The 14,907-nt window shown below is 37.8% G+C and overlaps 1 protein-coding gene across 1 annotated transcript in view; it reads right to left on the bottom strand.

Moving 5' to 3' along the window:
• The window catches only part of gmds (GDP-mannose 4,6-dehydratase), a 215,955-nt gene that overhangs the window by 179,213 nt on the left and 21,835 nt on the right, over positions 1 to 14,907 (bottom strand). The window contains exons 3-4 of the mRNA XM_084723497.1: positions 13,620 to 13,707; positions 13,050 to 13,159 (exon numbers count right to left, since the gene is read on the bottom strand). Of these exons, the coding sequence (XP_084579623.1) occupies positions 13,050 to 13,159; positions 13,620 to 13,707 (198 nt within the window). The remainder of the gene's footprint in view (positions 1 to 13,049; positions 13,160 to 13,619; positions 13,708 to 14,907) is intronic.

Below are 14,907 nucleotides of genomic sequence, written 5' to 3'. Positions count from 1 at the left end.
GGCTGATTTGGATAAGAATTTCAGATTTTTGTATTTTAAAAAGAAGTTCATATAACTTAGTTTATGCAGACAAAAAGAGGTAGATGTAATGAGCAAAGATGGGTGATTTAATTTTCCACAGCTCTGATCAAACCAAAGCTGACTATAACAACAAAAAAGTTCTAACTCCTCACATGTTCATTTTTTTCTATTAAAATTTAATTTAAAAAAAATTCACAAATATACTTTTCTTTGTATAGAACATTTTGCCTAAGAATTGAAATCAGATACTTTAATAATCTGTATTTATTTAGATATAGACAGAGATGTATATAGATATAATAATAACCGAAATACCACAAAGCTTAGACGCTAATTGTAGGTTAGGTCTAATCATCAAGACAAGAAATCTTTCCATCAGATAAAGGCAGAGTATTTGGAATTATATGATAAAAATCTCTTTAGCCATGATACACTGTGCTGACTGATCACACAACCAGCAGAGCTCCAGATAAATCATTACAGAACAAAACAGAAGTATGAAGCTACGAAGCTGGTTATTATTGCCAAATGTCTCCCTGGAGGACATAGCAACAGGAAGATTGATGAGTTATGATAAATATTTAGTGTAATCCCTGGTTACCGTCTTACTAACTACACCAAACTAATTAAGCGCACGATCCCAGCGTTGTGTGTTTATTGTGGTATCATACCAGCAAACACGCTACGGGCTACTGTCAATCACTCAAAGAGCTAAAAATGGAATAAATGACATGCAGAAAAGAGGGAGGAAGAACATTAGACTGAGACTGAGAGACGATGAAGCAGATGAAGAAACAGTAACAGCTGAAATACATTAATTTCTTCCTCATTTTACCAACTCTGATCTCTTTCCTGTATAAAGTTTCAATCTTCTCTTCCTCTTGTTTCCTTCACTTCTTTCTACTTTTTACTTTTTTGGCTGAAAAAGCTGAAACGTAGACACTAACAAAAGAGCTGTAACCCTGAATTGTACCTTCTTCTCTCTCTCATCTACTGTAGTGTGACCGCCTGACCTGCAGAGGGCCTCATCCAGATGTGGTGTCTAAAACAAAAGCTTCTCTAAAACCACAGAGACTCTGCACCACTGCACAATACTTGACAGATTTGAAGATTATCTTTAACGTCAGAAAACTGTGGTAGTTTCATTTTTTTTTTTTTTTTTTTTACAGAGGATAATGCAGCAACATCAAAATCAGACCTCAGAGGATTCAGTTTGTCACATATGACAAAGAAAATGCTAAATTGAGAAGCTGGAAACAGAGAAAGTTTAACATTTTTGAGTGAAAAATAAACAATGAGAAGTTACTGATGATCAAAATTGTTGCAGATTAAACAAATAATCATTTCAGAAGTTTTTATATTAAGTAGAGTGATGATAAGTTTCATTATCAATCAATCTGTCCGTTACTTTTCAAATTAAAAACTACTCATTTTGTCTATAAAATGTCAGGAAACTTGATTTTTTTCTGTAACAAACTGAAAGTTCCCAGAGTCTAAGAGGATGTTTTTAAATTGCTGTTTTCTGGATCTTATAAACATGGAAGTGGCTGCATCATTTTTTCTCGGTCTGGACGGGGAAGGCAGTGACTTATGGGATACGATAAGGTCATTCTGGGATTCACAAGCCTTGCTCTCTGATGTCTGTCATCTCTAGATAATAATCTGTAGATTTCAACCATTTTGGCTTTTTCTGACAGATACTGCCTGTCCAAAAGACAGCAAAGAATTAATATAATATATTAATGTGTTGGTGCAAGTATGTGTCATTGATAATTCATGTGCAGCCACGTGATCGAGTGTTATGCAGGAAAACAAGCATGAAATGAAATGATGTAGCGCTGTAAGCCCCCATGTTTTCTGCTTTTATAAAAAATTTGTTTACTACTATATTTTCGATGTTATTGCTTCTACTCACTTTGTCCATTCTGCAATGTCTTATACTATAATGTTGTCTTTTTTGTTTTGTCACATAATCACAATAAAAACTTTAAATGTGGACGGAAAAAAACTGCTTATGTTGTGAGACCAGCCGTCCAAAATCTAAAAATATCCGGTTTACTATCACATAAAACTCAGATGTCACAATACCAAAAACTCAGATGACAAAGATTAAACAATATTAGAAAACAATGAAAAATGAAAACTGGAAAAAAAAGTCCATTATGAAATAATAAATTGATGTTTACAGTATTTTCTATTTGTAAAAAAATCAATTTTCCTTTTAGCTTAAAGGGCTTCTGCTTTCCTCCTTTGATAAAATGAAATAAAAGTAACAACCATGACCTTAACATGAACAATAAAATGGTGTGAACTGTTTTGTAATGAATGTTTGAATAATTTATGTCCAACTGCAAAGCAAAAACAATACAGAAGTCAGGAGTGGTCCTTTAATAAAATAAAATAAAATAATATAATGAACCGTGTGATATGATGACTATATATGGTCACAGTATGTTACAGTATTCTGTAACTTTTTTATTACAAAATCGTGATATTTGATCTATACAAGGATACAAGGACATTTATTTTTCATTTTCAACAAGGTCATATAACGAGATTTTGACGTAGTTCCCTCTTTGATTAATTGATTGATTGATTGATTGATTGGACTTGGCTGAAGAGAGAAAATAAAAATACAAATACTGTGACATCCCTAAATAAAACAGAAAAAAGATGTGAATCTTCTCACTTGAGAAACTTAATCTTTGGTATTTTTGCTTCCACTGATCCATTAATAATAATTATCAAAATTGTAATTGTCATTTTAAATTCAGTCCATATGGTTGTCTCTTTTGTTAATAATCAAAAATTATACTAGCAAACAAGTTCAAAACAACAAAACCTGGATTACTTTTGATAAAGATACATCGCTTAGATTTAATTTTACAACATGAAAGAGAGAAAAGCAGCAAATCCCCCTGAATATTTATGATTGTTGCTTAATCAGTGACAATGATTATTAATCGCTCATTGTAATCATTGATTAATCCATAATTCTTTACAGTACTGATTTAAATGCTTGGATAACTTGTGTTCATCCTTTTTATGATAATATTGTTGTCTGTGTTTGTTTTGTTTTTAACAATAAAGAAAAAAGGATTTAAAAAATTAATTTCTTATAATAAAGTTGGATCGTAACTTAATTAAACGCTCATCAAAGCTACTGCTGACAAATGCTGTGTTGATTGATTAATCTATTAATCTTTAAAGCGCTTAGATTTAAAAGTATGGATGTTTCTAATGATAAGATTGCTGTCTCTCATTGTTTTTGTTTGTTTTTGCAATAAAAATAATGAAAATTGTTTATTTGGAGTATGTGAGTAGATTCCCAGACCTGACAGGGACCTGCTGCTGTCTGATTTTCAGTTCTGACTCAAACCGTCAGGGGATTCGTCCACGGTGGCTCACTGCTGCCATCTATGAACCACAGGTGAAACTACACGCTGCTCAGTTTATTTTGGCTTCTGTAAGTCACACGAACAAGACAGTTGATCTGGAATACTTGGGGTTTGATTTAAGATACTGAATTAGATGCAATCATATTTAGCTTTGTGTTACTATTTATTGACTCAGTGTATTTACTTAACAAACCTCAAAAAAGTCCCCCCCCCCTTCTTCTTCTTTCCCAAACTGCATGTTTCCATGTGTTACAACCTTGCTGGAAAACAGAAAAAGAACTGACTCATGAGTGGAGCAACAAATCTGACCCACAAAGCTCAACCACAAAACATTCCCTGACTCCGAACGGGGAAAGTGCAGACTTGTTTCTCTTGGCACCGAGGAGTCTATTCTTAAGCTAAAGTTCACTTTCAACCCAGGCTGGGCAGGCTGTCCTCTATGAAGGCCTAACCTTTCCAAACAGCTCGGGGAGCTATTCTGACCACTGACTACCAGGCCACCAACGCGACACGGTCCTGTTTCTGCTCATTCAATAGGCGGGACGCATGAGAACATGTGGGCACTGAGATTATGCTGCATCTGCATTGGGCCAAAACCACCAGGATTCTGATCCTGAAAGGCAATTTTAAAACAATGGAAAACATGGCACCTTAAATACACACAAACCACACACAGGCAGCTAATGAGTCCTAAGAGACAGAAAACACATACTTCAGTGGGGAATGCGCTAATCTGGTTCCAGGCGAAGTCTTTATCCCAGCGAGATACACACGCCGCTGCAAGCGTGCCACTGAGGGCTGATTGGACGGGAATAACGTAAACACCAATCAGAGAGTGAGTAAACCCGGCCAATGGGCTGTTACAGAGACGAGACCGCTCATCATTCACTGAGGGGTTCGCAAAATGTTTGGCACTGTCCTGTGAGGACCAGGTTTCTCCAAAACGTTTTATGAAAGGAAAAATCCTGTTTGCATCAATCAGCTTTTGAGATAATCTAATAAGTTTTTAGCCAAAGATGCAGGAGAATGAAAGGCTACAAAATGATCATCCATGAAAACTCAAAAGTTCTTTTCTTATTTGGAGCTTTGCAACACCGCATTTCTGAGAAAATCTAATTTAAGTGTTTTTCCCCAAAGAAGCTGGGTAAAATGTCACTGTACTGTGAAAGCCATGTTTCTCTAAACGCTCTTTATGAACAAAAGAAAATCTTGTTTTAAGCAATAGTGCATTTTGCCACAATCTAATTGTGTTTTGTAGTTTTTCAAGCCAAAGAACAAGTAGAATTTTCAAACGTATCATCACTGTCCATGAAAATCATGTTGGAGATAGTCTAGAGAAAGATTTTTGAGATAGTCTAATGGATTTTTTGAGGGCTTTCTTGCTTTTTCCATTTATCTTAGATAGGGCTGCAACTAGCGTTTATTTCCATGATTAATCATTTAGCCTATAAAAAGTCTAGAGATTGTGGGAAATGCTTGTAACAATTTCCCAGGGTGCAAAGTGACGTCCTCAAATCGCTTCGTTTATCTAGTGGACAGTCCAAAACCTGAAGACTCTTCATTTACTGTCATCAATGATAAAGAAAAGCAGCAAATCCTCACATTGTCACAGCACAAAATGTAAACTTTTCATGAACTCAAGTAGAAAAAATATCTTGCTTTTAGCCTGATTATGACTTGTGATTTGAGAGGATTTTGAAAGAAAGTTTTACCGGCCAAAGAAGTAGGACATCTGGGGCTTACACAATCATCATACACTAACACAAAACGAAACAACTAATAACTAAAAGCCTTTTTTGAGCTTTGGACTAAACATTCTTCAGACAATCTTCAGGGTTTTAAAAGTTTCTTTAGCCAAAAAAGGAGGGAATTTGGAATTTACCTCATAAAAATGATATTTTGGAGACACATGGCTTTTGTAAAGAAATCTTCACTTACGCCTCAAGACAATGTGATTTTGAGGTGATCTGATGGTGTTTTAAAGAGTTTTATTAGGCTAACAATTAGATAAATTTGAAGTTTGCACTATCCTCGCTGTCTGGGAAAATCCCAAAAAATGTCGACTTTTCAAGACATGACAAAAGCAGTTTTGTTTAAAGCTTTGTGACATACATGTTCAAGATAATCAAATGGGTTTCTTAAAGGTTTTTTTTTGGCCTAAGAAGCAGGAGAGTCTTGGGATTTATTGCTGCTGTCCTGTGAAAAACATGTTTCTTGAAAATATCAACATTTATATGGACACGGTACAGTATTATTTTAAATCTCATGACAACACATTTATGATACAATCCAATGTTTTTTTCTTAAAGAGAATTTTATTAGCCTCAGATGAATCATTTCAACCCATAAAGGAGCATTTAATGCTTCACTTTATCTGAAAACAAATATCACCAAATTTGGAAGCACGTGGCTTTCACTAGAAAGCAAAGTTATGCTTTTTTGGAGCTGAATTGGCAAGTGTATAGAAAAGCATCTTCAACAGTTAGAGGGCTAATAAGGCAGGAAATTGTAGGTCTAAACACAATACAATACCCTCTACCCACACGAGACGCTACTGTATGACACACAGGGAGTCAAAACAACTGAATCACATTACTAATGAGCTACAAGGATTGCATAACATGCCCACAAACTGTAGTAAATGGTGGTATTACAACTTGTGTATGAGAGTAAACTGCTGGCAGGCTGCACAATAGCTGCTTTAGGCCTATAAACGCATCAACACAGCAAGCAAACAGTGCAGAGCTTTGTGGGGAAACAGGCGTGTTAAATCCTGTGTGTGTCTCCGGCGTGGGAGACTCTGCAAACCCGGATGGGGGAGAGACCAAAGGGTAGCAGAGAGAGTGAGCTGTGAGAAGATAATAGGACAATGATAAGTCCTTCTGAGGAGGAATTCGGATATGGATAATGAAGGATATACATGAAGGAAGTCTGTCTCCTGAATGCAATCTGCACTTTTGTCTTTAACAGCCATAAAAAACAATGAAGTGGAAACCTGGTGCTGCTTCATTACATCTACCCTCTCACCTCCCTAAAACTCTTTCCACCTTTTCTCCCCCCCTCCATGTCATTTTTCCCCATCACGAGCGAGGTGTGTTAATAATTCAGCCCATCTCCCTGTGCGTCTGCTGTGACAGCTGCAGGTGGGAGAACTCGCACGGCGAGAGCGACGTTGAGGGGTTTTGTTCACAGCTTTCCTGTGAAGCGCTTCGGTGGGAGAACACAATGGGGTCGTGTTGAACCCTCAGATGCAGAACAGATTACTGTGAGCAGCCTGTAAGCACTTCCCCATTCAGATTCTTTGTTCATGCATAGTTCACGGGCACAGTTTCCAAAATATTAATTTCCCATTATTATCAGAAAGATGAATAATTCATGAGTTGGTGCAACAGTGTTGTGTTTTTCTTTCTTATTTCAGATATTGTTCTCTTTTTCTATTTGAAAGAACAAAGTCATCAAATCCATCCATATGTTCTTGGTGCTTCTTATTTTTAGCACTTCATGCTACAAGCTAAGAATACACTATATAAAGCAAAACACATTACACTTTCCAATTTGGAGACCGACCCCTCTCCACAGATAAATGAGTCTAGTCTCCTTTTTGTTATCGACGCCCACAAACTACACACATTACTTGCACAACTGCATGAGTCCCAGCTGACCTCAAACCTGTCACTCAAACTTGCATTCCTTAAGGTTTCTGACCAGAAAAAGCAACAAGACACAGGAGAAGTTCTGGATCCAGCTGTGCCTGTGAAAACGGGCGGGTTTGAACATTTTGCAGAGCAAACTGGGGCTGACAAATGCAATTTTCTATTTGGTAACCATAGTGCTGCCTACCATGTAGCTCTGCTAAACAAGATAGTTTCACGAATTAGATTTTAGAGCTCAGCGTTAAAATGATGAACAAAGTTGTCCTGACTGTAGATATTAAGAAGTTTATATTTGAAGATTGTGGCTCAAAGGGCAGGTCCATAACTTTATGTATCCAAACCAGATGAAAAGCTTGAAAATACATAAACAAATCAAAATGCTATTTCCTCCAAGCCCCTCTCACGTTTCCTGGGTAACCTGATGTTGCTATGTATAAACCCTCTTAATAGAGGGGAGGACATCAGCACTATAACCTATGTCACTGTTTTTTACCAACCGCTAAGTGGGATTTTCCATTTGGACAAAAGGACAAAAATGATCGCAACGTGTGTTTATAGATGGTAACGTGATGGTTGATCGACAAATCAACTCTTTGGTACAGACGGGTTGGTACTTTGGTTTAGGTCCAAATATTTGCCAGAAATTCCCATCAACCTCTGCTCTACCTTGTGTTAAGTACTAATTATTACACAGCTTTTGCTTAATACTTGCTTCTGATTGGTCGGTTACAGCATTCTATGGTCTGCTATTTCTGAAAAAACACTGCTATGAATAACAGACGCATCGTGGTTAAACCTATAAAATAATTTATCAAAGAATATGTTGTGTCAAATTATTGATTTTTTTTAAGTAAATCACTATGTAATAAGTGGGACAATACACAGTGTGCAGGTCATTATGGTGAAATTAAATCCCTCAGGGTGACTCAAGACTGTCCGCTTTGCATCAGGATCCTCCATCACCCTGTCAGGTTTTATTTCACCATCAAGCCCTGCACACTGTACTTTATTCCGTACTTAGCAAATGTTAGCATGCTTAAATAAAATGATGAACATGGTAAATATTACCTGCTAAACACCAGCATGCTAACATGTAATTCATTATGTTATCATGTACCACTGTAGAGCCAAGGGTATGGTTAGAGACTCTTAAGTCACGTTACTTTTAGTTTGCCTCATTTGCATTAATTTGTGCTGAAATGATGGCGGGTAATAAATTAACAAGCACTGCAGAATCACAAATTCCTGGAGGAAATGTTGGATTTAAAAGGAGAAAATATAAAATGTTAACATATCGTGGTACATTGTATGATTTATTACAGTCAATATGTTATATTAAAATACTCACCACTCTGTGAACAACACTCCAGCTGAGGTGTCCTTTGAAATTTCTATTCCAGGCTGGAGTGACTGTTTTTCTTTGCCAGTGTCGCGTTAATTAAAGTTCAAATTAATGTCAGAGGTTTGCCGTATGAGTGACTGTCTGAGCCCTATACAATCAATAAGATTGGTGATCTTTTAGAAACAGTAGACATTTATGACAGTTAAATTAGCAATACAGGGGGAAATGACTCGCTTTAACCATGGATCATATATTAAATAGGATTTCAACCTATTTAATATACAGTCTCTGACTCCAAGTCACTTTTTGCACACACAATTGTTACGTATTGCTCCTTTAACTTTCCCTCACTGTCTCCTATCGTCAGTTTACCATCCACCACCTTCAATTCCTTTGCAAACAGTTAAGTAGTTCCCTGTTTGCACAATTAATCTTCAGGGATTTTAGTAAATGCTCAATCGCTTTTCGGATGACGTTAATTGGCTATAATCCATCCTCATTGTTTATACTAGTGGAGTTAATGCAGAGCTCTATGATAAACAATCCTGCAGAAACTCATAAGGAAGTTACTGTTTTTTTCAGCGTCTTTTGGCCATCTTTTCTGTCGGTTATGATAACATATTTGGAATATTGCTTCAGGGAAACATGTCTGAGTACAAAGATCAAACTGATCAACTCTTCTGCTGCTACATTCACACAGAAAAGATATAATATCCCTTCTGTTTTGTTAGTGTGCTGATCTTTTGATTCTGCAGCTGGCTGCTTTTTCTGGCCCTCCAGTGTCCGTCCACTATTCCCCGTCCACCTCCGCCCCTGCAGCATTAGAAAATAACCTTCACTCTGTTCACAGTGATGACTCTCCACAACGGAAACCAGCACCCACACACGCAGACACCCCATCTCAAACTGATACTACAACTCAAGCTCTCTGGAGGAGTCTGGTGAACAAGCCGGCCTCAGAAGGGATTCCCTGTAAAAACGGCAGCGGCAGGGTGAGGGCTGATGGGAAGGAAGAGAGAGATGCTGAGTAGCCGGTGTGAGTGATCTTTTCCTCTGTGGTGGGACAGACTGGAAATTACTCCACACCACTGCTGCCAGTAATCCAGCGGCTCAGCTGTTCAGAGCGGGCAGCATGTGGTGAGGAGGTACCAGAGCCGGGTTTATTGGTGTGGAAACAAATAAACACAGACGAGCCTTGCACAGGTACAGGGATTTTCTGTCACTCTTGACTCTGTGTGTGTGTGGCCTGAAGATGGTCTTCCATGTGGGAGGTGGGAGCAGAGTCATGGCCCCTGACCACAAAAGGATGTGGACAGAGAGGAGTCATCATTCTCCTGCTTTCTCACTCATTCATTCTCCCACTCTCTATCTTTACGTCTGTCTTCCCTAAAAACTTTTTGCTGTCTTTCCTCTTACTTCATTCTTAGTCCCACTTTTTATCGATATGCTATTCAAGCGTCACATATCTTTATCAGTGACACATATCTTTATCAGTGACTAATCAATCTTTTTTTAGTCAATTATTATCTATTTAGCCTAACGAAGACAATGACAAATATTCTTGAGAAGTACTGAGAACAAAGTTGTTGTAAACTTTGTCAAGACTCCTGTAATATGTGCCGTAAAGATTTTGAAGGAATTAAATTAAAGATATAGGACTGATAAAGAGCTGAACATTATGATGTCACTGTGAAGTTGACCTTTGACCTTTTGGACCTAAAATGTCATTGTCCCAATATTTTATCCTGTTAGATATTTGTTTGTAATTTTGTCATATGAATTCTTGAGTTATGGCCATCCATCGTCATGACCCTGAGATATCGCTTTCACGTGACGGACGTGAGGTCACAGTGCCCTTGACTTTTGACCTTTGACTAGGTCTGGCCTGAAAAACCCACGATCACGATAGTGAAGTTTCAAATTGGGTGATATCGATAATTACTGATCGTGTACGTTTTCATTGAAGACGTGTTGAGTATGAGGGGTGGAAGCAGCTAAAATGATAAAATAAGTTTGTTGTATTATCGCTGGGTAATACAGACAAGATAAAATATCACAATATTGTTGACCAGAAACCACAATATTGATATTGTAGCCATGGATGAGTATTGGTGCTTTCACGAAACATCAACCCAATTAGATTTTCTGATAAATAACCATAAGTACAATGATTAAGTGGGTAAAACAAATAACAGAACAGCTAGAACAGTCTGGTAAATTTAGAAAATACCTCATTCTACTGTGACATTTCACAATAAAATGACATCCAAAATCTATCATATATAATGGGTGAAAAGACCAGCGTGACAAGAAGTTGGTATTTGACAACTTAAAATGAGAAAATGATGGATATTTTTCTCAGACGTTGGTAGAGACCAAAGCAGGGCTAAAATGAGAATGAAACATTTCTTATTTCATCCTAGTCTCATGATTATATTGAAGAAAACTAAGCAGAAAATGTTCAATATAACTGGGAAAAGGATTAAATAACTCAAATATTTTCTGTTATTTACTAATCAATCAATTAATTTATGGTTTCAGCAGAGCTTATGCTACACCACAGAGAGGTGTGGGTGACCTGGCTTTTCCAGTTTTACTCAAGGATTCAAACACTGGACTCAAACTAAGTTGAACCGAATGATGAAATGATACCAGTCTCATCCAAATGTGGTTGGATTCGATGAAGCAACTACTGCCATTGAGAAGCAGTGTCTCATGTTCACATTACAAATGGCCTTATTATCTATGATCTGACTAAGCTCTTGGCTCCACATCCCACCCAAACCGCCATGGTGACGGAGGATCGGCGCTGCCTGGAGACTGTGTGTCAGATCCCAGTGTGGAGGGGCAGGAGGGGGAGGGGGGGAGGCGCCAAGGGATCTCCTGGGATCACCGCGGAGCTCCGAGACAAAAGGGACATTGTGGCACTGACTGACCCATCCAAGAAAACATTACTTCCTGTCCCATCAGCTCCAGCATCCTCCGCACACGAGCTGCTCACTTCCCAGAACTGAAAGTCCCTTTTTAACATCATCTGCTGTTAAACACTCACAGCAGCGCTCAGGACTGACCATATGTAGACACAAGCACTCAAAGACAGTATTTGTGGAGGAACTGGCATCTATTAAGTTTCACAATGACTTGACAAAGAGAGCTTTTAATAGACAAGAGGGTTTTCACATGTATTACATGCAATAGCAAATACCCAAGTAAGGCAAAGGAAAAAAGCAGGCGTTAGAGATTTAAAGCAGAGTCGAAAGTCTAATATGTGTGTTGCAGCCCATTAAAGGGACAATACATCCAAAAATGAAAATTCAGACTAGATTTCAAGCAAAAAAAAACAACTGGAAAAAAACAGAAAATGCTTCCATACTGTTTGTCTCATGTAATCAAAGTCTCTTAAAGTCCCCACATGCTGTTTGCACACCGTGATGCAACATGGCAGTAATCACACACTTATGAAAACATACTTTTGAAATGTGGCTGAACGATATCCGGCACCAAACATGAGATAGACAAAGTTTGAGACTAGCTAGTGACGAAAGCAGCAGCTAAACAGCCAAGTATTTTTCTCAGGAGGTGGTGGAGACCAAACCAGAGTGAGGAGTCAAGTCAATGCTCTTAAATTCATAGGATAAAATAGAAACACAATCACAGTAGAATAATAATGTTGCTGAATGTATAAACAGAATTGTTTTCTTCACTCAGGCAATAATGTGTCATCTGTCAGCTTGTTGCCTAATGGCCAAAAACTGATTAATTCAGTTCAAAAGAGCATTTAACTTTCCCTTTAAAGTTCAAATTCTGTTGCAGGCAGGTACAATTTTAAAGATTCTTCCTGCTGATGCACAGAATCCAGCTCATCCAAGATGAGAAGAGTCTGCTATCAGACAGCACTGCATTCACAAGGTTTAAAATCAGTAAAGTCAAGTGAATTATTTTTTAATTGTGCCAGCTATATCTTAGGGCATGTTTCATACAAAAGTGAGATAAAAGCCAAAAATAAAAACAACAGGCCAGTATGAATTCCAAGACACGATCATATTAATATGGTCATTCCCTGCTTTAAAAAGCTGCCCTCGAAAAGACAAAGTCTCAAATTTTTAATAGATTGTCCTTGAATGGAGCAAAATCAGCCCCTGTTCAAAAATCCTTTGCCATGTGATGATAACTACTTTCGAATAAAATACTGTTATTATAAGTCAACCACGTAATCACCTCATAAGGATAGCATCATCCTCTATTTTTAAATTGTGAGCCAGATTTCACTGGAAATCTGTTTATTGTGACAAGCGCAATGGCATAAAACAGAAACCAGTTTACTCTGGAAGCAACATACCACCTAATTTCATTACTCCTCTCATCTGAATGGATGGTTTCAAATTCACTCTGATCGTAGTATGTTGTTGTAATGCATTTTCACTGTTATCAAAGCTGTTTCCAGCTCTGCTCCTTTGTCTGTTTTTTCAAAACAAACCCATGTGCAGCAATTCCTGGGAACAGGAAGCAAGTTAACCGCGTTCATCGGAACACTCGTATCAGAAAGGTGGTTTTTATTTGGGGGGGGATATGATCTTTAGCACAGGCTGAAGATCCATGTGAGTGCTGTGAAATGTGTCGGTGGGATCACAGTACCTTGACGTGACTCTGGGCGCCCAGGTTGTAGATCTCTGTGGGCTTCACCTGGTTGATGATTTTCACCAGACACGTGCTGTCAGTCAGATCACCATAATGCAGCTTCATGTCTGACAAAGAGGAAGACAAACAGTGATTCGCTTTTGTATTTAGAAACAAATATTAGTTTGGGTTGAGGACAAAGCAAGACATTTGAGGACATCATCTACTATTTCATGGACCAAACAACTAATTTTGTCTAATTTTGTCTAATTTTCTTCTCTGTTTATCAGTGTATTATTGTCTTGTATCAACTTCCCTCCTGTCGCTACCTCTTGGCCAGCTTCTCAATTGACTTGAAAAAAAGTAAGTACTAATACCAAGTTACCAAACTCTAGTTCAGATCATCCTACAGCTTGAATATTATTACGGAGCTGCCCGAATACATACTTGGCAGGTGGTGAGGAGTTTTACAGTCCACTAAAACAAACACATTTAATTTGACATTAATAAGTTGTTAGCTAATATCTAAGGTTTGTGTTCTTTTTTTGTGATTTAATCAGACGCCAGTGGTGTCGGCAGGATACTTACTGCCTTCAGTGTGCGTCTGTGGGTTCTGGTAAAGATGCTCAATGCGACCCGTGTTGAAGGAGCTGGAACGACGCAATACACCATGAACCTGTGACAGAAGAGAGAAGAAATAAGGACACAATAGGATTTATTCATGTGAGGCCTTATAAAACCTTTTTTATTATGGCTATTCTACACAATTAATTATTAGTTAATAACTTAAATGATTTGGATCACTTAGGTTTTAATATTATTACTACAAACATTAGTTAATTTTGTAGACCACTTTCAAATTGCCATGACGCAGTAATGTATTTATGTTAGAATGTTAATGCAGACTTTGTGCAGCTCCTTCAGAGTAAAAGCTTCCACTGAAGAAAATAAAGGTGGTCACAGATTTTACAGCTAAGCACCTGCAAGAGATAGTTCAGTTATTCCCACATTGGAGACATATGGACCACAGTCCTGAACAGATCCAGTTTTGCAAACCCACACCCACAAAACTGAGAGCCAGAACTGACCAGTAACGCTCAATTATCTCCAAGTCAAATCAGGACCCGTTCTGAACTGTTAATACAAGTCCAATGACCCGACCCGTGATTAAACATACAGACAGCATCTGTGTTCCTGCAGCTGTCCACGTGTTCTGTCAAGCAGAAGGAAGCGTGTATCTACTCACTGGCAAGAGACGTCACAGGACGTAAACATAAATGCTGTCCTCCTCCGCTGAGCTGTAACCCCTCATCAATGAGATCATGAGACACCACTGCTGACTTTTTTTTAAATGCATGTTTTGTTTTTTAGCACAAGCCAAGTACCGTCTAGTTCCATTACAGTGGAGAGAAGGCAGACATTTCTGTGCCTGATATCTCCAAAAGTATTGAGATGAATAAACAGCACTAAAGGAAAGAGGAAAAATATTTTGTTTTGGGGCTGAATTTTCCCTTTAATGGTTTAAAGGCCTTTAATGCAGGATGCAGACTGAACTAGGTGATAAAATATGATTTCATTATGCTATACATAGAATAGGCATATTTCATCTTAAAGCCCATGCTCTGGCCTGAATATACACCAGACATTTTTCTGGGCTCATCTTACATTTGGGGGTTTGTTATAAATGTCATAATGTCATGAATTTTAGTGTGACAACACCTTTAAATGATATTAAATGTGTTACATTATGCCTTCTTTGATTAGGGCTGAACGTTTAATTGAAATTTGATTGAAATCACAATATGATCTACAGCAATTTTGAAATTGCAGGAGGCGCAATATTCATTAAAGGCAACATATGTGTCAAAATACCACT

This window comes from Lutjanus erythropterus, chromosome 7 (genome assembly GCF_056507025.1).
Source record: "Lutjanus erythropterus isolate fLutEry1 chromosome 7, fLutEry1.hap2, whole genome shotgun sequence".
Classification (NCBI taxonomy): Eukaryota; Metazoa; Chordata; class Actinopteri; order Lutjaniformes; family Lutjanidae; genus Lutjanus; species Lutjanus erythropterus.
This window is presented reverse-complemented; position numbering and strand designations above follow the sequence as displayed.